Source organism: Macaca nemestrina, chromosome 9, assembly GCF_043159975.1.
Source record: "Macaca nemestrina isolate mMacNem1 chromosome 9, mMacNem.hap1, whole genome shotgun sequence".
Lineage (NCBI taxonomy): Eukaryota > Metazoa > Chordata > Mammalia > Primates > Cercopithecidae > Macaca > Macaca nemestrina.
In genome coordinates this window covers 7,996,083-8,018,148 of record NC_092133.1, presented here as the reverse complement: position 1 = coordinate 8,018,148, position 22,066 = coordinate 7,996,083, and the positions used below count along the sequence as shown (strand labels likewise).

General features: G+C 40.3%; 1 protein-coding gene and 1 long non-coding RNA gene across 4 annotated transcripts in view; one reads left to right on the top strand and one right to left on the bottom strand.

Moving 5' to 3' along the window:
• Window positions 1-22,066, top strand: part of LOC105470348 (erythroid differentiation regulatory factor 1) — a 45,769-nt gene that overhangs the window by 12,364 nt on the left and 11,339 nt on the right. For both annotated transcript variants that reach the window (XM_011722231.2, XM_011722222.2), the window contains 13 exons: window positions 1,692-1,839; window positions 1,919-2,027; window positions 2,357-2,468; window positions 4,246-4,506; window positions 6,525-6,596; window positions 6,921-7,071; window positions 9,156-9,344; window positions 9,689-9,889; window positions 11,817-12,035; window positions 14,461-14,684; window positions 15,928-16,086; window positions 16,261-16,410; window positions 18,960-19,113. In XM_011722231.2, the coding sequence (XP_011720533.2) occupies window positions 1,692-1,839; window positions 1,919-2,027; window positions 2,357-2,468; window positions 4,246-4,506; window positions 6,525-6,596; window positions 6,921-7,071; window positions 9,156-9,344; window positions 9,689-9,889; window positions 11,817-12,035; window positions 14,461-14,684; window positions 15,928-16,086; window positions 16,261-16,410; window positions 18,960-19,113 (2,149 nt within the window). The remainder of the gene's footprint in view (window positions 1-1,691; window positions 1,840-1,918; window positions 2,028-2,356; window positions 2,469-4,245; window positions 4,507-6,524; window positions 6,597-6,920; window positions 7,072-9,155; window positions 9,345-9,688; window positions 9,890-11,816; window positions 12,036-14,460; window positions 14,685-15,927; window positions 16,087-16,260; window positions 16,411-18,959; window positions 19,114-22,066) is intronic.
• Window positions 1,115-22,005, bottom strand: LOC139356162 (uncharacterized). Of its 2 annotated transcripts, XR_011607580.1 has the most exons (5): window positions 21,492-22,005; window positions 18,537-18,629; window positions 14,303-14,452; window positions 6,027-6,174; window positions 1,115-1,281 (listed from the first exon to the last, which is right to left on the bottom strand). It is a non-coding gene; the product is annotated as an uncharacterized lncRNA (long non-coding RNA). The 2 variants fall into 2 exon arrangements; XR_011607579.1 differs by lacking the exon at window positions 18,537-18,629 and having other exon boundaries at window positions 21,492-22,000.

Sequence of the window (22,066 nt, the reverse complement as noted above, 5' to 3'; positions counted from 1 at the left end):
ATGTACTTCCACTAGAGAGGAACTGTTAAGAATCAACAATGGTAAGAATAGATAGCATTTATTGAGTGCTTATTTGATCCCAGCACTTTGCTGAATGCTTTAAATGCTTTACCTTATTTGATCTTCTTAGCTACCTCACATGCTGTTATTCCTATTTGATGGAAAGAGAGACTGAGGATCAAGGAGCTCAAGTGAGTTGCCCAGGGTCACCTTAGTAGTGAGTGGTGGTGCCAGTCTTTGTGCCTCTCTCTGGCTGAGGACATGCTTTGAACCATTATATTCCAACCCAGTGATTCTTAACCTGGTTGTGCATCAGAATCACTTGTAGCCTCTTTAAAAATGTTCTTGCTTGGGCCCCCAGTGTTCTAGTATCAGTAGGATGTGCACCTCTTGTCTTTTCAGAAAGTCTGGTATATGATTCTGGTTTGCAGTCTTCATTGAAAACCACTGTTAGACCATCTCCCTAAATGGCAACATTTAGTGGGAGGCTGAGGTGGGAGTGGGGAGCAGGAGAAAAGAGACAGGCAGATAAAGCATTAACAAGGCGGAGGGGAAGAGGAGTCAAAGGGGATTCCAGGGTTTAGGGGCTAGAATAATGGTGGTGTCATTTAGTGAGAGAAGGATGTTGAATTGGTTTAGACAGGGAAGGTAGTATGTTTTTGTCACATGTTCAGTTTGAGGAAAGTATAAAAATGTCTAGTGAGCATTTTGAAGTTGCAGCCATTAGAGAAATAAATTGAAGCATCATTAGAGAAATAAATTGAAGCATCATCTACCTAGATACTGTCAGATTTCGTCACCTGAGAATCTATTAAAATCAGGCATTGGAGCCTCTCCCCATAGGGGTAAAAATAGAAGGGCATTTAGAGAGAGAGAAGGAGAACGAGAATAGCGCAGATTAAAATATGGGAAAGGAGTGTTTTGAGGAAGGAAATAATCAACATTGGGGACTTCAGTGAACAAAGTGGGGTGAAAATCAACCTCAGACGATTGTGTTTGGTCGTACATTCCAGTTGATTTAAAGTTTCTAGTTTTAGAGTACTTCAGAAAATGTGGTAGGAGGTGTTTAGGAAAGTGTGCACAGAAGACAAACAAGAAAAATGCAAAGGCACTGTTAAAATAGTGGTAGTAATGTCCATGAAGCCTTTACTCATATTGCCACCTCCATACCCGCCTGCTCCATCCCTGTGAAGTAATGAAGTCCATAGACAAGCGAAGAGAAGTGTCTGCCAGAAAAGTTTCCTGAATGATTCTCTCTCCTTGAGCCACCGACTCTAGTATCTAGCAAAAGAAAAGGCCAGAAATACATGTGTTTTAAAATCTTGCTGGGTAAAGCCTACCTTCATTTACCATCTTCCCAGTTGAAAACCATTAAAGTGGAGGAAAAGTATTCAGTATGATTTGTTCCATGTTAGAACAGAAATCAGATCATGCCTAAATCTAAGGTTCTGAATCTGGTAGTGATTCTCCGTTGAAATTACCCACTAGTGAGCTGCCCTTGCTGATGGGGTGGATGAGATTCCTTTGGGAGGCTGCAGCGGAAAACAGATTAAAAACCACGGGTTTAAACGCTTTCATGCTACACAGGTCTCTATTTGCAGGACTTCTGCATTTGGTTGCTTTTTTAAAAGAAAGGTGTTGTTTCCTCGGGTTTTCTCTTAAACTGCTTTCCATCTGTCTGTGTTTTACAGAAATATGAAATGATAAAGACAGAAGAAATTCCCAATTTGGAAAATTCTAATTTTTCTACTAAAGTCATAAAAGACATTGCACAGAATATTTTATCATTTTTGAAATCTAATTGTACCAAAGAAGGACATACCTATTGGCTCTTTAAAGGTAAGCTATTAATACTTCTTGAGTGAACAATAATTGATTTGAGTAACTGTTGTAAAATGAGGCTTGTTTTTCTTTCCAGCAAGTGGCAGTGATATAGTGAAGCTCTATGACCTCACTACTCTTTGTGAAGAAACTGAAGACAAATACCAAAATCCATTCACAATGCCAGTGGCCATTCTCTTGTACAAGTGAGTGCTTTAAGAATTTTAGATGAAGAAGTAGCCTTATATAAAGTTTTAAAGCATACAGCCACAGTATCCAAACCAAGGTTTTTAAATGCTTTTAGGTTTTCATAGTAGCGGGAAAGATATAAAATACACATTGTACCAAATACTACTCAGCTTTCTTATGACACAATAGTGTAAACATTTTGGGGGTGGTGGGTAAAGTGTAAAGTTTAATATTTTGTTGTTTCTTACAGCTCTTTGTTGGAAAGAAACAAGAGCACTCCTAGACTTGAGTCTTGCAGACAGTGATGAATGGTGGGCAGTAAAGTTGATATAAACTCTTTTTTTAGGGTTGCTTGCAACATGATGATGAAGAAGAATCAAAATAAGAAACACTATGGAACTATTAGAACGTTGCTTCTTAATTGTCTTAAATTATTGGACAAAAGCAGGCATCCTCAAGTAAGATTAACATTTATGTATTCTCTAAAACAATTCTAGCATTCTAACAGGGAATTGTTACCTAGACAGTAAAGCTTCCCGATTCATATTCTGTAACTGCCCTATTCAGTGTGGTAGTCATTAGCACATGACATGTAGCTGTTGATCACTTAAAATGTGCTTTGTCTGAATTGACATGTGCTGTCAGTGTAAAATACACCCTGAATTTTGAAGGTTGAGTATCTGTACATATTACATGTTGAAATGCAATGGTATATATATTGGATTAAATATATTTAAGTTAATTTCTCAGATTCTACTACTACTTTTTTTTTTTTTTTTTTTTGAGACAGAGTCTCGCTCTATCACCCGGGCTGGAGTGCAGTGGCGCGATCTCTGCTTACTGCAAGCTCCACTTCCTGGGTTCATGCCGTTCTCCTGCCTCAGCCTCCCGAGTAGCTGGGACTACAGGTGCCTGCCACCACGCCTGGCTAATTTTTTGTATTTTTAGTAGAGACGGTGTTTCACTGTGTTAGCCAGGATGGTCTCGATCTCCTGACCTTGTGATCCGCCCACCTTAGCCTCCCAAAGTGCTGGGATTACAGGCATGAGCCACTGCGCCAGGCCTCCACAGATTCGACTTTTTAAATGTAGCTACTAGAAAATTTAAAATTTCGTATGTGACTCATGTTACATTTCTCTTAGACAGCACTGCTCAATAAATTTAGAACTCCTGGAATTCTGACAGTAGCGCTCTTAGTTCTTTGTTTTGTTGCTATCAGACCTTGATAACACTTTGTTAATATAAATAGGGTTCACATTCCACACTTAAGGATATTAAAGCATCTCTTAAATAAAAGCTAGTAACATTTGTTTTAAAGAGAGGGGGGAAAAACATCTCTTAAAATATTCCCTCAGTCATGCTCCCCACAATTTTATACCATCCTTACCCTCCGTTGTTGGCTTCATAACTTTATTTTTCACTGTAAGGCTAATGGTTGTATCCTGTTCAAATCAGTAAAGGTATGTAGGATACGCAATTTTTCTTTGAAGAGCCAAAGTAATTTTAATTGTAGCCACATTTGATTTAGAGATAAAGATTATGCTGGAGACCAAACTCAGAAATTTTTTTGAAGAAAAATAGTAAAACATTTTGTTTCTGACTGAAATATCTAATTGCTGACTGAGGTGGCAGCGTATAGTGGAATTTGAGTGGTTTATGTGGATGTTAGAAAATGGTGTTAAGACCATTGTCTGTGATTAAGAACTGATAAATAATAGAATGGGCTAAATGATTGTATATAATTGCTAATTTTAAGAGATATCAGAATGGACTTTTCCCTTGTTAATGTAATTTTTTTTTAGAACCATAGATTGTATAATAAATATTAGTTGCCTATTATAGAGAAACTTGAATTAATTTATAGTTTGTAAGGAAAAATTCTGGTTTCTCACTTGGTATAGGGTGGTATTAATATTTGTTAATATTTTAGATATGACACTCAATACTCAAAAGCTTTTGTTTGTCTCCAGTGAAATTCAGTTGACACCTTTTAAGAGAGAAGGCTCAGGGTGGAGTAATTTCAGGAAATAGGAAATGCGTCAACCTATAAAGATTTGGTGGAGCATACTCAGAGTATTGGTAGCTTTGAACTGGGAACATTTCTGTGTGTGTTACAGTCTATATGGTGGAAACAGCCTGTGTGCCGACCTCCTTCTAAAATTTGTTAGTATGGTATTAAAATCCACGTATTTTTTTATGACAGTAATTTACACATATTTCTCTCTTTTTCATAAGATTATTGCTTCCGCCAATTACATGCTTTCAGAACTTTTTCAATTGGATGAACCTAAAAAGGAAGAAAATTCAGAATCTCCTTTAAACGAGAATTCTGATGAAAGTTATAGTGAAGAGGAGGAAGAGATGCCCGACAGTGATGAAAATGGATCCTATAGCACCAGCTCTGATCCATCGGATGATAGCAAAGCAGTAGCTATAATCAAGTCCGTTGGAGAACTGTCAGTACCAGAAAAATACAAATCTATTCATCAAATCAGAGTAAGCCTTTAGAATTTATATTAAATTGTTATCAAGGAAACATAATTGTTAATCGAATATAGTTAGCCCTTCAAAAGATACCATTGCTTAAATAAATCTTTCATGGTCCAGCATCTAATAATCATTAGTTTTCTGAATTCTAAAACTTGGCTTTATAGTATTGTTCCACGATAACTGACCCACATTGTACAAGCCTATAGTGGACAGATGTGTAAACCAGGTGTCTGTCTATTCTTACGTGAAGGATTTTCCTCTCCAGTGACCAGTGTGTAGTCATAGTCTTGTCTCCTTACTAGGGCACTTCTGTCCAGTTTTGGGGTTGCTGGGAAATGACATATATAGGTTGCTTGGTGAACATAGAATTAGGGTAGAGAAGGAGGTGGCTCTTGGAGCTGTGTATGGTGAGATCTGGTACATTATCCCTGTGCTATATAAGACAGTACTTTTTTCATGACTCTGGTAGTCATGTCTGCCGTATTGGACATGTCTCTGCCCTGGAGAGGACCAGACGGATTTCTCCCTGTGTGGGTTGCCCTCCCTGACTGTCCTTCTACCATCAGTGTGTCTCCAGGCAGTGTATCCCTTTCAACATACCATCTCCCTATGATTAGATCCAGGCCAACCTTAAGAGTTCTGGCTGTTCCCTGAACTGAAATACAGTTGTATTTACAGATAACCTCTTAATTTAAGCACTGAGTGTAACTTTCAGATGGAAACTTTAAGCAAGTTTTTGAGGGGCTATCTCTGTCACCCTAAGACGTTGCCCATCTTTCTGACCTTCACTTGCCCTATTGGTTTACCATGGTCATGTTGGCTTTTTTTTCTCTCAAAAGCATCAAGATCATGCTCATTGGCGGGCCTTTGTATTTGCTGTTGCTTCTGTTTGGAATGCACCTACCCTAGGTCTGTTCATGGCTGCCTTTTTTAAGGCTTAAGTGTTGACTGAAATGTTGCCTCTTCAGGGAGATGTTCCCTGACCACTCTGGCCAAAGCGTGCTCTACTTTTTTGTCCTTCAAGGAGCCTATCTGTTCCTGAAGTTCTTATTTTTATGTTTGTCTTGCTTCACTAGAATGTAAGTTCCCTGCAGGTACAGACACTCTATCTCCAATGTCTAGAACACATTATGGGTGCTCAGTAAATATTTGACTCAATGACTGCAGGAAAAAGTCATTAACTGTCCATCTAAATTTTAGTTCACTTTCAGCTTGAACTTCCACAGTGGAGTGAAAAAATGTTCTGGTTATAATCACTGATTGCAAAAGTTACATGTATATGGAATACTGCATTGTAACACTAGGCCGTGGACTTAACGGAACAATTAGATAATAATTAAAGATGTAATGAGTGTCACTGTTTTTCACAGATAGCACTTTCTGTCAGTATCTGAAGCACTCAAAAAATGCAGTCTTAGTATTCATATAAACGTGTCTTTAGTTGGCCTTTCCTTATCCTTATTGAATGACTTTGCAGTATGGACAGTCAGCATGAGCTCTAGAGTCCCAGCTCCCCACTCACTCACCGTGTCCTCAGACAAATTGCTAAACTGTCTGTGCTTGCTTCTCTTCTGTGCAATGAGAACAGTCTTTCCAACCCCACGGGATTCAGCAAAATGAAATGCTTCACACGTAATATCCTTCTTAGTTGGAGGTTGCTAGCTGGTTTTGCTCCTTAATTAAACAAATAAATTAACAAGAATATTGGTGAAACTTGTTATTTCTAAATTGATGCTAATTGTTAATTGTGTTTTGCCTAGTATCGGTGCTAATTATGAGTGGAGCTGACCTACTAAATGAGGTCTATATTTGTCTAAAATATTACTACTCTAGTTCTTGCTTTTTTGTCATAATAGAATTATATTTAAAATTGTAAGTACTTAAAGCAACATATATGTTGTAAGATCTTTTTAAGCAAGATTTTTGTTGATAATGCTTGCAGTAATTTAATCTTCAACAAAAACAATATGTTGACCTTAATACATTGGTAGTGTATTCATAATTTTACATGTTTGTTCCTCAAGCCCAGTTGTGCATTTCCAGTTTGCCATGACACAGAAGAGCGCTGTAGACTTGTGCTGAGCTATGTTCTAGAGGTAAGTTTAAGTTTAGTCTTCACTTTTTCAGTAAAGTTGGTACTTGATATGCAAATTACACTTGTTTGTTGGTGTCTAAATGTTACTCCAAATTGTGTTCTGCTGCAGTTTTTTTTTTCCTTAAGCATAAACTGATAATCAGATTCATTTTTCCGAAATATTTCAGATCAAACAAAGTTTTTAAAAGTCTGTTTCTGAGATGGAAATTTCTAAATTACTAAATTAAATTACTAAACATATTCAGTAGTCCAGATACTGTCTTATATTTAGTTTTCAGTTGACCTGAAGTTAGGTATATAGTGAATGCTTTTCCTTTTTTTGAAGGGTTTAAAATCTGTCGATAGCAGCATCAAAAAAGAAAGCGACCTCCCAGCAGCTGACCCCAGCACTCCAATCCCGTTAAAATATGAAGACGAATCCACAAGAGGGGGTCCCGAGGGGCTAGAGAAGCAGATGGCCTTGTTTTTGGACAAAAGTAAGTTGAATTGATGTGCAAATAAGGCCTTCAATAGAATAATATACTGGTTCTTTATCAACAGCAGACTTATGTCAATTAAGACATTCATTGCAAGGCATTGAGAAAAGGATATGTGAACTGGAAGTAGGGGTAGTATTGTTTCATTTGAAATATAAAAAGGATATTTTTGATGTTTCATGGACATTTCTAATAAGAACATAAGGAGCCTGCATCTTCCCGTTACCCACAGTGAGGAACTAATGCCTCAGCCCGGTGGAGTTCTCAGAAATTGCTGCTTCAGTAAAAGCACTGGAGTGTGTAGGTGCCACAGACTTAGGAGCCCAACTGCCTAACTTCATATCTTGGCTTTGCTAGGGCAAGTTGTTCCACTTCTTTGAGTCACTTTTTATCTCTTTCAAAATAGAAACGATAATAATGGCTTCTTTAAAGCGTTGTTAGAATGATTAAATGGTTAATATATGTAAAGTGCTCAGAACAGTGTACATAATAAGCACTATAGAAGCGTAGGCTGTTGTTACCGCACAGCACTTGAATAAGCTACAAATGTCACTTTTAAATTATCTAGTTTGTTCTTCAGGAATATAACATCATGAAGAACATATGGACTTTGAAGCAGAAGCTGTGAATTTCTTCTTTATTTTAACCTAAGTTGTATTTCTTTTTCCAACCTTATTTATTTCCCCCTTTTAAATCAGTTTCAATTGTTAAAAAAAAAAAAAAGAAAGAAAGAAATGTAGAAAGCCTGTATGTTTGAAATACATTTGAATCACAGTGGAAGAAGTGCTTTCTGGACCCTTCTTTTCCTGAACAAACATGGTGGAGATAGGAGAGGAATAGATTTATTTCCCCAGCATTTATGTAGTCCTGCTTGTATGCCACGCTTCAGCCTACAGGCAGTAAGGAGATCACACCAGGACTTTTGCCATTCTTTTTTTCTGGAATGCCTTTTCTGTCTCTTCCTCCTCCTCTGTCTCCCCTGTTGAAAATCCTGCTCAAGCTCAGAATCTCCATGCTTCCCTCTGTTCTCCATCAGAATTACTTGATTCTCTGACCACTTTGTCCTGTGAGCCTGCCTTATGTCAGAGTTCCTGCGTTAAATGGTTTTACACACACATGCACACACAAACAGTTGTGAACAAGAACTTCATCTGACTTAACTTTAGTTTCTCACAATGCCTCTTACTCACAGATGATGCTTATATCAGCAGAGGAAAGAAATCCATACACACATCAAACCATAATGAAGACTAAGTATCTTTCATCGCCTTGAAAGACTTGGGTTCTAGCTGATTAAAAAAATGAGAAACCTTCAAGCTGGGAGAAGTCGGGGTGTGTTTTTGTTATTTGTGGAGCAAAATGTTCCACAGTATTTTGTTCTTTCTCTGTTAGTTACACTTTACATAGTTTGTTGTGGTTTATGTTATCAAGCATAGAGGCCATATAACTTCATGTCACAGTTTCCAGTGCCTGGCACAGTACTTGCCACAAAAATGATCATTTGTTGAGTATAAAGAAGGTAGTGATGGGTTGGACTTTAAATAGAGTATTCCTGATAGAGGAAACAGTAAACTAAGATGGGAGATAGGAAAAACAGGCATCTTTATAGGTGACAAGTAGTAACTTAACATTGGCTGACAGGTAGTAGGATGGACAAGTAGGAAGTGAGACTGAGAAACATGTGACTAGTTTAGGCTAAGTGGGAAGAAACCATTTTCATGTTTGAGGACAGGCTTTCACAATGATCTAAGCTGTGCTTTAGGAAGGTAAACTTTGACAGGTTGACACATAGACTGGAGAAAGGAGACAGGTGTCACTCATGAGGTTAGCTATGTCAGTGACACTGGAAGAGAATGACAGAGTTGCCGATGTCAGGGAAGCAGAAGGCCTCGGAACTCCCAAGTGAGAGTCTTTTAACACAGCCGTTTTACTCCAGTGTATTTAAGCAGTAAAGCATAATATTTACCAGTCTTGTCACAATAGCACCTAAGTCTAGAGTGTTTCTATCAAGAAACAGAAAATATTTTTTGTGCGTGAGACTTACAGTCAAATGTGCTGTCTTTTTTTTTCTCTCCATGTCACAGTGGGCTCCCTTCAGAAGGGCAATTATTCCAGTCAATCTGGAATGATCCCTGGCTCTTGGCAACATAAAATGAAACTTCAGCTGATTCTCAAGTCGTCGAAGGCCTATTATGTTTTGTCTGATGCTGCCATGAGTCTTCAGAAATATGGAAGAGCATTACGATACATTAAATTAGCTTTGCAAAGCCATGGTAAGCCACTGTACATGAATATGTTTAATAGGCCCTGGGAAGGGAGAACAGAGAAGGCATCTGAATCACAGTGGAAGTTTACTCCTGTTTCTGTTGTGTATCTTTATTTTAAAATGACTCTTTCCAATCCTGTGTGTGTTACCTTCTATTTTAGTTTCTGCTCAATGGTTGAACGTCTCTGCTTTGAAATACATGAAGCCGTAATATGTATTATTGGACATAAAATAAACAATAGCTACGGTGGTACAAAGTGTTCTGCTGATAACACAGTTTCTTCATATTTCCTGAGGTCATTAACTGTTTCTGCGTTTGTGTTTTTTCTTCTTCCCGCCCTTTCTAAACAGATACTTATTGCTGCCTCTGCACCAATATGCTTTCCGAAGTGCTGCTGTTTCTCTCTCAATATTTGACACTTTGTGGTGATATCCAACTAATGCTGGCCCAGAATGCAAATAATAGAGCAGCACACCTTGAAGAGTTTCATTACCAAACAAAAGAAGACCAGGAGATCCTGCATAGCCTTCACAGAGAGTCCAGTTGCCAAGGTGTGCCACAGACTTGGACCACGTGGTTCATGGTGGGACTATGCAGTCTAGCTCATGCTTGAGTATTCAGAAAAGGGACAGAAATATTAGAGTTTTGATATTTGCTTTTTATTTATTTATTGAGACGGAGTTTCACTCTTGTTGCCTAAGCTGGAGTGCAATGGTGCAATCTTGGCTCACTGCAACCTCTGCCTCCCGGGTTCAAGCGATTCTCCTGCCTCAGCCTACCAGCTAGCTGGAATTACAGGCATGCACCACCATGCCTGGCTAATTTTGTATTTTTAGTAGAGACAAGGTTTCTTCGTCTTGGTCAGGCTGGTCTCGTACTCCTGGCCTCAGGTGATCGCCCACCTTGGCCTCCCAAGGTGCTGGGATTATAGGTTTGAGCCACTGTGCCTGGCCTACTGTTTTATTCGTTTCTTAATTTTAAAATTAAACATAATCTTGTGTATTTGTATAAAATGGTTTTTAAGTATTTTATAATTACTGTTTATATAACTAGAACTAACTATAAAGTAAGATATGAAGACAGTTGTGTGTCAACTTTTTTTTTTTTTTTTTTTTTTTTTTTTTTTTGAGACACAGTCTTGCTCTGCTGCACAGGAGGCTGGAGTGCAGTGGGGCGATCTTGGCTCACTGCAACCTCTACCCACTGGGTTCAAGTGATCCTCCCATCTCAGTCTCCCAAATAGCTGGGACTAGTACATGCGCCACCACACCTGGCTAATTTTTGTATTTTTATTAGAGACAGGGTTTCACCATGTTGCCCCAGACTGGTCTCAAACTCCTCAACTCAAGCGATCCTCCCGCCTTGGCCTCCCAAAGTACTGGGATTACAGGCATGAGCCAATGCGCCTGGCCTTGTGTCAGCTTTTTACACTCTTCTTTTCATGAGGTTCTTCTAGGTAACACTTGTAGGCAGCTAACAAAGCCATGGGTTTCCTTTTGAAAGGTATAACAGTTGATGAAGGTGGTTCATTACCTTCTGGATGATTCCTCGGGGCTGAAATAAAGTGATCATTGTTTTTAACATTGGTTCATAGCCAGCGTCTTACTGAATATGTCACTGTGTTTGGAATTATCAGGCTTTAAAACTGGGAAACAGAGTAATCTGATCCGCAGCAGCGCTATCGCTCCCTCTTACCTCAGCACAGTTGTGTGAGCACGCTGCCATTAAGACAGTGAACGAAGTAAATGATGAGTCTTCTGAAGGTGCTTCTGTAATGTCTCATGGGGTTGTTTTATTATGCTCTTAAATTGTTATACTAAATATGACTTGATGTTTGTCTTCCAGAGTTTCAGACAACTCACAGCTGGAGGAGTGTACTGGGGGAGAGGGAAAAATGTCTTATTTTCTAGTGTTTTTGCCCTTTCTTCCCCTCTCTCCGTCTTTCTCAAATAATCATTTTTTTATAGATATAGTAGGAAAGTCCTCAGTGTATTTTTACTACTCCCATCATAGCAATTTCAGTTAAATACTTCTTTTTACTCCAGTTCCCACTTTGATGGCATTTTTAATCTTCTGAGGGCTTCTGTAGCAGCTTCTTCAGTGACTTAAAGTTAATATTGACACATTATTTCAAGAACTATTTCCATTAATTAAAAAATAACAACTTTGTATTAGTGGACAACTTTAGGTCTGCCCTAATAAACAAGCGTACCTGGGAAAACCTGGATCACAGGAATTGTGTGATATTCATAGTCAGGAAAATATTTTTATCCAACATTAATATCCCAAGAAATGTAATTTTATAAATAAATAGATCTTTATTATGAAACTTAAATATTGTTGTATTGATTGAATCTTAGTATACTTATACCGTATTGCATTTTTTATTACTTAAAATTTAGAATCTCAGGTTCATGTAGATACTGAGGAAGAAGGAATCACATGACTCGCATTGATGTATCCCTTTTTTCTTTTCAGGATTTGCATGGGCAACTGATTTGTCTACAGACTTAGAAAGTCAACTTTCTGTTAGTTGTAAATGTTACGAGGCTGCTAATGAAATCTTGCAATTTAGTGACTTGAAAAGCCAAAATCCAGAACACTATGTACAAGTATTGAAGAGAATGGGTAACATTAGAAATGAAATTGGAGTGTTTTACATGAATCAGGCGGCAGCGTTGCAGGGTGAGAGAGTAGGTGAGTATTTCTTTAGATTCCTCTCTTTATTGCCTGTTCTCTTAGAAAATTATGCTAATTTTGTATGAGTTAAGCAAAGAACTGTGGCACTTGATTTTATGTCATAAAGAGGTGCTTTGTTAGAGAACCTCTTATTATTCTTAAGAAATAGAATTAGGAAAACATGATTTTTCCCTTGGAATTAATTATTTCAATGTTCTTCATTCTCACTTTTGTACTCAGTCCATCTGATCAATTTAGAAGCAAATGGGACATCCAATCATGTGCCAGGCTGTATGTTGGATACGGAACTGGCTAAAATATGGTCCTCTCTTCATGTTGGGAAGCTGGATAGGAACACAAAGAACACTGTGGATGAGTACAGATGAAGTATAATGGGAGACTGGGGAAAGAAGACATAAGGTCATAAGTTAGAGGGATTTTGGGAAAGTGTCATTGAGCAGGGTGGTGCGGGGTGTGTAGTGTCAGCTGGCAAATGTGAGGAAAGGAGGGTGCTCCGGACCGAAGAGGCGGCGTTAGGAAGAAGCCAGGGATCTCAGAGGGTGCAAGTGTACGTTTAGAGGGAGCAAGAGGCCTGTGTGAGGAAGATGTGGGATAGTGGGTAAGTAAGATGCGGGATGGCGTAGTAAGATGTGGGATGGTGTAAGTAAGATGTGGGAGTAAGATGTGAGATGGTGAATCATTTGGGCCCATGTTGAATTTGAGTTCACTAGGGAACGTGTATGTGAAAAGTATAATTTAGTAGTCAGTTTGAAGTGTGCTAAGAGCTGTAGGGCTATCGAGATAGACTGAGAGCCATTCATTTAAAGGTAATAGTTGAAGCTGTGAGAAGAGATGGGAATATAAAGGCTGGACGCAGGGAGAGAACAGAAAGGGGCTGAGGTAGAACTGAGGTTAGCAGGTAAGCTGAACATCTGTGGGCCTTTGGTTTTGGTTTTTGGTTTTGTTTGTTTGTTTGTTTTTGTTTTTGTTTTTTAAGAGACAGGGTCTTACTCGGTCGCCCAGGCTAGACTGCAATGGCATGATCATAGCTTGCCGCAGCCTCGAACTCCTTGGCTCAAGCAATCCTCTCACCTCAGCCTCCCAAGCAATTTTTAAAAATTTTTTTAGAGATGAAATCTTGCTATGTTGCCTAAGCTGATCTCGGACTCCTGGCCTCAGGCAGTCCTCATGCTTTGACTTCCCAAAGTTCTGGGATTACAGGCATGAGCCACTGCACCCAGCCTGTGTGCCTGTTGATCTGTGAATAATGCTTGGCACTTAGGGATACAGATGTTGCCCTCAAAGAGTTCCTTGCTAGTGGGAGAACCTGTGCATTTAAGGTGCATCTGGAGGGACAGTCAGTGAGGGAATTTGGGAAGTGGTCGTCAGGAAGCTAGGGAAATTGGATATAACACAGGTTGTAATCTCTTCAAACTCCATGGGAACCACGCTTTTGGATCTTCACAAAGTGACACTTTGCTCAGATGTTTTTCTTTGCTTATTTGAATATCATTTGGTTAATAGTGAAGAGGGTTATGCTTAAGTGTTGTACAGTAGACCCCACTTATCCTTGGAGGATGCATTCCAAGATCCCCAGTGGATGCCTGAAACTGGAGAGTTCTTCTGTGCTTTTTCCTGTGCATACATGCTGTGATGAAGTTTAATTTACAAATTAGGCAAGTAAAAGATTAACAGCATTTACAACAGTATGGCAGCATCATTACTCTGGTGCTTTGGGACATTATTAAGTCAAAATAAGGGTTACTTGTACAAAAGCACAGCGATATCATAACAGTCGATCGGATACCCCAGACAGCTGCTAAGTGACTAATGGGCAGGCCAGGCATACAGCATGAATGTGCTGGACAAAGGGATGGTTCCCATCCTGGGTGAGGCGGAGCAGGATGGTGAGAGACTTCATCAAGCTGTATTAGTCAGCTGGGGCTGCTGTAATGAAATATCATAGACTAGATGACGTCAATGAGAAATTTACTGTCTCATATCCATCCATAAGGTGGCAGCAAGGTTGGATTCCTCTCATGCTTCTCCCTTGGCTTGCAGATAACCGCCTTGTCACTGTGTCCACACAGGGCTTTCTCTCTGTGCATACCCCTGGAGTCCCTCCCTCTTTTTAAAAGGACACCAGTCATACCGGATTAGGATCCCACTCTTACAGTCTCATTTAACCTTAATTACATCTTTAAAGGACCTGTCCTAAATGTAGTCAGATTCTAAGGAACTAGGGGTTAGGGCTTCAGCATATGAACTCTGAGGGACACGTTTACCTTCATGTAACAGGCATGGTGAGAGCAATGAGCCGTGGTTGACTGCAGATGACTGGCTCGCCACCACACTCCTGTCACTGCCATCCTCCTCTTAAGACAGTGCTAGGGTTTACACTGATGTCTGCTTACACAGTTGTTTTCTTTCTTTCTCTGTAAAGTGAGCAAATCTGTGTCTGCTGCCGAGCAACAGTTGTGGAAAAAAAGCTTTTCTTGTTTTGAAAAGGGAATTCACAACTTTGAGTCAATTGAGGATGCCACAAATGCTGCCCTTTTATTATGTAACACGGGAAGACTCATGCGAATTTGTGCACAGGCGCACTGTGGTGCAGGTGATGAATTTAAACGTGAATTTTCACCAGAAGAAGGCTTATATTATAATAAGGTAACACATTCGCTTACATGTTGGGCCTCATCCATTCATACCTGTCATTTATTTACATTTTTCCATTGTTTCACTAAAGTATTACAAAACTAAAAATAATTAAACTCTGCTAATGGCACAAGACTAGACAGATCATGAAAACACTTGGAACCTGGCCTAAGACTAGTAAGAATTGAGTATTGAAGATGACATGTGGAATTGGGAGGGAAAAGATGATTCTGCAAATTGTTTGTACAACGAGCATGAATATCAAATGGATTAAAGATTGACATGGAGAAAGTGAAACTGTAAAAGTACTAGAAGAAAATATAGGTAGAGGCTTATATGATAGGTTATGGAAGGACTTTCCCAGCATGGCACAGTAAGCAGAAATCCTGGGTAAAAGTTGAATAAACTCAAATGTGTGAAAATAAAGTTCTAAAAATGCACAAATGTATAAAAAAGATCTAAAAATGCTGTCTCATTTTGGCATTATAATATTTTTAGTGGAGATGAGGTTTCGCCATGTTGACCAGGCTGGTCTCAAACTCCTGGCCTCAACATTGAGTTTTATTTATTAGATTGCCAAATTTTATGACAAATGATCACACCCACTGTTGCAGAGGGTCCAAGGATATGAGCACTCATATAATGGAGTGATTGAAGCCATTTAAATGACATTAGTGAAGAATGTTGGTGGCATAATAAATTTTTAAATGAGTGACCGTTTTTGATTTTCTTTTTAAAATTTATATATACACAGAAAAGAGTGAATAAATAAACACCAGAAATGTAGAAATTATTGCTGGGATATTAAGTGTGGTTTTGTTTTTGGTTTCAATATAATGGCCATGTATTTGAGGATTGGGGTAACAAGGTAGGAGGAGATACTTCTTTTTACAGTAAAATTTGGCATGTTTTAAATCTAATGTACTAGTTATAGAAACTAATTTTCATTTAGAAAGAAAAAAAAAAAAAGGAAACAAGTGCATCCTCATGCTCAGCCTGAGTCAGAAAGCAGCACCACGGATCGGCTTCTTATAGCCTTGAGATGGGAACAGAGTGGTCTTCAGTCTACTCAGAATAACTTTCTTCATTGAAATATTTTCACTGACTTATTTTTTCATTTTTGCTCATAATATTGCCCCTTGATAAATCATCCCCAAATTAATGTCTGGGTAGTTATGAAGTATGTTTTATTTTAATGCAGTATTGGTATATGTTTAAGCTGAGTCAGAAATGCACACTGTTTTCTCCTTTGCAGGCTATTGATTACTATTTGAAAGCGCTGAGGTCATTGGGAACACGAGACATACACCCAGCTGTTTGGGATTCAGTGAACTGGGAATTGTCCACTACTTACTTTACTATGGCAACTCTACAGCAAGATTATGCTCCATTGTCTAGAAAAGCTCAGGAGCAGGTGATAATATTTGCTGGATTATAAAATAAGTTCTCAGTCTCATTCCCTTGTTTAACAAATATTTAGCATCTCTTGTCTTTTCCAGAATAAGCAGTATTTAAACGTTTTAAAAACTCCTACAGTCAGATTACGAGCTTGTTTTTTTCTCCCCCCTTAAAAAAACTAAACAAACAGATTGAAAAAGAAGTCAGTGAGGCCATGATGAAGTCCCTGAAATACTGCGATGTGGATTCCATGTCTGCTCGGCAGCCCCTTTGTCAGTATCGAGCTGCAACCATCCATCACAGGCTGGCCTCCATGTACCACAGCTGTCTGAGGAATCAGGTATTGTCAGTCCAAGTTAAGTACAGTGCCACATCAGTTGAGAAGTGTTCTGGGTGCTTTTGTTTTTGTTTTTTTAACATGGTCCATGGTCATATATATATATATATTTTTTTTTTTTTTTTTTTTTTTTTTTTTTGAGACAGAGTCTTGCTCTGTCACCCAGGCTGGAGTGCAGTGGCTGGATCTCAGCTCACTGCAAGCTCCGCCTCCCGGGTTTACGCCATTCTCCTGCCTCAGCCTCCCGAGTAGCTGGGACTACAGGCGCCCGCCACCTCGCCCAGGTAGTTTTTTTTTTGTATTTTTTAGTAGAGAGGGGGTTTCACCGTGTTAGCCAGAATGGTCTCGATCTCCTGACCTCGTGATCCACCCATCTCGGCCTCCCAAAGTGCTGGGATTACAGGCTTGAGCCACCGCGCCCGGCCAAGTCATATATATTTTAAATGCAATCTGTGTTAATTAGCTACTTTAGAAAAACTTGTAGTGTAGCTGGTTTTCCCTCTCACCAAAAATCTATACCGTGTATTTTTTTCTACTCTACTTGATTGGGTCTTAGTTTGTGAACTTACCTATTTGCCTGGGTGTGTTACTTCGGTTTTTTAAAATGTAGGTAGGCTTTATAGTAATGGTTCAGTGCCAATTTTACAGTACTAGTCTCCCATCTTTTATTGTAAAATAGAGCATATATATGAAAATACAGGCAGGGCACAGTGGCTCACACCTGTCATCCCAGCACTTTAGGAGGCTGAGGCAGGTGGATCACCTGAGGTCAGGAGTTCGAGACCAGCCTGACCAATGTGGAGAAACCCCATCTCTACTAAAAATACAAAATTAGCCAGGTGTGGTGGCGCATGCCTGTAATGCCCACTACTCAGGAGGCTGAGGCAGGAGAATCGCTTGAACCTGGGAGGCAGAGGTTGCGGTGAGCCGAGATCACACCATTGCACTCCAGCCCGGGCAACAAGAGCAAAACTCCATCTCAAAAAAAAAAAAGAAAGAAAAAAAAAATACATGTGGAACATACGTACAGTTTACAGAATAAAAGGAAACCCCTGTGTCCCTTGTCTGGAGGTTGAAGAATAGAGGAATCCTCCGGAGTGCCCCGTATGCCCCTCCCTGGTGTGTCTTCCTTGCCGTCCAAAAATTAGCCAAGCAGTAGTGGCGGGTGCCTGCAATCCCAGCAACTCGGTAGGCTGAGGCAGGAGAGTTGCTTGAGTTCAGGAGGCAGAGAGGTTGCAGCGAGCCAAGATTGCACCACCGGACCTCCAGGTGAACTGCTGTCCGAAAATTTCTGCTGTGTCTGTGCCTTTTTTGTGCTGTGCCACTTAAATGGTATGTCTACATTGTGCTCTGTGGTGAGCATGGGAAAACGAATCTGCTGTTGGTGTTCTGTGGCTTACTGCCTTTCACTTAACATCATGTTTTTGAGATACATCTGTGTTGGCACAGGTAGCTATTCATTTTCTCAGCTCAGTAGTCATTAAATGACTATATCGTAGCTTGTTTATCTAGTCTATGATTACTGAATTTTGGGATTATTCCAGTTTGATGCTATTAGAAATAATGAATACCAACAGTATTGTACATTAATCCTGCTGCCCAGATCCCTGTGTCTCTGAGAATTATCCGAGGCCTAGGATAAAGGCGTCTGCCTTCAGAGAGATTGCTTGGCTTCTGCTACGCGTCTCGGGCCTGTAGTTTCTCAGTGGTGTTTTTTGTTTGTTTTGTTGATCTTTCTCCCCTGCAAGGTGAGACTACTTACCTTACATGAGTTTACTTCTGGGTTGCCCTTATCCTGAAAAGTATCATCTTTTGAGATACAGCTTAAACTGGAGAAGATTTTTTTTTTTTTTTTTTTGGAGACAGGGTCTCACTCTGTTGCCCAGACTGGAGTGCAGTGGCACGATCCTCGCTCACTGCAACCTCCGCCTCGCAGGCCTCCCCACTCTTTTGCATATAGATATCTAGTTGTCCCAGCACCATTTGCTGAAAGACTATTCCTCTGCTGAATCGTCTGGGCACCCTTAAGCTTGCTTTTGCCCTCAGGATATTAGGTCATCTGGGGAAACCTGAATTTTGGTTGAGGACTTCCTAAGGCGAAGTGGAAAGAAATCTTCTCCAGTTCATACCTGTAATCCCAGCACTTTGGGAGGCCAAGGCGGGCGGATCATTTGAGGTCAGGAATTCGAGACCAGCCCGGCCAACATGGCAAAACCCCATCTCTACGAAAAAATACAAAAATTAGCCAAGCAGTAGTGGCGGGTGCCTGCAATCCCAGCAACTCGGTAGGCTGAGGCAGGAGAGTTGCTTGAGTTCAGGAGGCGGAGAGGTTGCAGCGAGCCAAGATTGCACCACTGGACCTCCAGCGTGGGCGACAGAGCGAGACCCTGTCTCAAAAACAAAAAGAAAGGAAATGGATTAAGACCTCAATATAAAAGCTAAAACTAATAAGACCTAGTAAGACCCACAGTGGGGGAAAAATAACTAAGCAGCACTTAATGAAGCCTGAAGTAGTTACCGTGAAGGATTTGTTTGTTTTGGTTTGGTTCTAGGTTGGTGACGAACACCTCAGGAAACAACACCGGGTGCTGGCCGATCTTCATTACAGCAAGGCCGCAAAGCTATTTCAGCTGCTCAAAGATGCTCCCTGCGAGCTGCTGAGAGTACAGCTGGAGAGAGTAGCGTTTGCTGAGTTTCAGATGACCAGTAAGTCTTACTTCTCATTTCTCAGATATGTATGCACTGGCTTAGTGCTAGGTTGTCTTAGAGTAAGGCAGGCCTGTGAATCTACATCATACTGTTTTCTTTTTAATTTGCCCCATAGTTAATGACTTTGGGAAGGGAGGGGGAGAAATCTCTACACTTTTTGAAGTACTTTTTAAAACTTAGAGAAATGCATTAGATTATGTTCAGTGACTAGAAATATTGAGATATGTCCCATGACCCCTTATTTGGAAAAAAAATTGACAAATTAATTTAGACAGTTAAAGATTTCAATCAGCCAGGCACGGTGGCTCACGCCTGTAATCCAAGCAATTTGGGAGGCTGAGGTGGGCAGATCACCTGAGGTCAGGAGTTCAAGACCAACCTGGCCAACATTGTGAAACCCCGTCTCTACTAAAATTACAAAAATTGGCCGTGTGTGGTGGTGCAGGCCTGTAGTCCCAGCTACTGAGGAGGTTGAGGTGGGAGAATGACTTGAACCCAGGAGGTAGAGCTTGCAGTGAGCCAAGATCATGCCACTACACTCCAGCCTGGGCGACAGAGCGAGACTGTGTGTCAAAAAAAAAAACAAGAAAAAAAATAAAAACCAAAGATTTAAATCGGCATGAAAAATTTGGGAATGGAGAGGCAACAGTAAAGGAGTAGTGGGCCATATCAAACCCTTTAAACATAGAACTGACCCTTGGATTGTGGTTCCAGAACAGATACTACTGTAGAGCCTGACCAAGGTAAAGGTAAGTCGGGAGATAGAGAAGGGTGAAAGTGAGAATGCTTTCTTATGTTATTTTCCATGGCATGGAGTAAGCAGATACTTCAACCACTTAATGATTTTTTCCTAAGTTCTCCCCCTCTCTCTCTTGCTCACCTGTTCTCCTCTCTCACAGAGGAGTCTTTTGAGAAATATCTCCTGTGTGGTCAAGAAGCAAGAAACAATTATTTGAAGTGCAGCAGTTCATTTAGTTTTCCAGCCTTGTGTAAAGTCAGATTAACACTTTAAATCTGTATGACTTAGTTTACACAGGCACACAGTAGCCCTGGAAGGGTGCATAAGAAACTGGTAACGTGTTCCCTTTGGGGAGGAAACCTGCAAGGCCAGGAGGAGGGATTTCACTGCATACCCATTTGGACCTTGTAAATTTGGGGAATGTATTACCTATCTAAAACAGTTTCTAAAAATGGTTTTTACTAAAATTAATTTTTTGTTGGCATATAATGCATGGCTAGATGTGTGGGACAGTCACCAGAATTAACAGTAGCTCTTGATGTGGGGAAGGTCTGGGGAGAGTGATCTTCAGTTTTCACTTGCACCTTTGAATATTCTGCCTTGTTTGAATTCCTTAGAATGATCAAGATCTTTTTTGTTGTTGGGGTTTTTTGTTTTTGGTTTTTTGTTTTTGAGACAGAGTCTTAACTCTGTCACCTAGGCTGGAATGCAGTGGCATGGTCATGGCTCACTGCAACCTTGACCATCTGGGCTCTAGTGATCCTCAGCCTCCCAAGTAGCTGAGACCACAGGCGCTAATTTTTGAAAAATCTTTTGTAGAGACAGGGTCTCACTATGTTATAAGCCCAGGCTGGTCTCAAACTCCTGAGCTCAAGCGATACTCCTGCCTCAGCCTCCCAAAGTGCTGGAAGATACTGGAACAATTTGCTAAGATGATAAGCGTGTTTAATTCCCTCCTTTAAATGTTTTACTACTATGAGTACTTTAGAAAGTAATGTAAATATTTTAGAGGGTTTTGTTAGCCAGGTTTGTGGGTTTTGTAAGCCAAGTTAATAAATGCTCTAGGTTGTGACACCTTTTATTCTATCTTATTTTACCCAGTTTTTTTTTTTTTTTTTCCTAGTACATAGGATTCAGATCTCCCTTCCTAATGTCTATATTGTCTGGTCCTTGCCCCAACGACACTTTCATACATAATCAATAGCTTGTCTTCCAGATGCCAAATCTATGCTGAAATCACATTGACCCATTGATTTTAAAGATAATAAGTTGTTTAGAAAGTGTGGGATTATGCTTTAAAGGAAGAAGGCAACAGTTACTGTCTCTCACCACCTGCAGAGTTGGGGAGTCCCCAAGACCACTTGCACTTCTCACACTAACTGGAGGTTTGTCAGCGGTCTCCAGGACCACCCTCGGGTTTGAGAATTTGCTGAAGGACTCACAGAACTCACTGAAAGCTGTTCTGCTTACAGCTACAATTTCTCACATTGAAAGGATGTACATTAAAATGAGCCAAGGGAAGAGGCTCGGAAGGCAGAGTTGTAGAGAGTTCTAAGTGCCGAGCTCCCAGTTCCTCTGCCGCTGGAGTTACAGATAGTGCTAACTCACCCCGGCAGTGACACGTGACAGTACTCACCAAGTGTATAAATCACTGCATGTACAACTGGGGAAGCTCATCCAAGCCTTGGTGTCCAGAGTTTTCATTGGAACTTGGTCCATAGACATGGTTGACTGCCATGTGGCTGATCTTTGTCTCCAGTGCCTCCAGAGGTTGAGCTGTTACCCTGGGGCCCAAAGCCCCCACAGTAAATCCCATTGTTAGGCTATCCATTGTGACCCAAGCCCCCTGCCAGGTAAACAGAGGCATTCTTACTGGGCAGGACATTTCAAGGACTTAGTGATTACCTTCTAGGAGCCAAGGACAAAGACCAAACCTCTCTTTGTACAAGATGAATCCTCCACTGCACACCACCGCGCACATGATTGAGTTCTAGGAGAACAGGAGCAAAGGTGTGTTGTGGTGTCTGATAACTGTAGAAAAATTGTATTCAGAAGGCTCTAGAATAAAACAAAACCTTGTTCATCTGGTCTGACTTCCTGCCTTTGAACAGAAATGTAAGAAACTATTTTACAGGTATGACTGCTGATAGTAAGTGCTTATGTGACTTGACCATACAGCTGGTAAATTGTGAGGTGGGCCTCGAGCCCCAG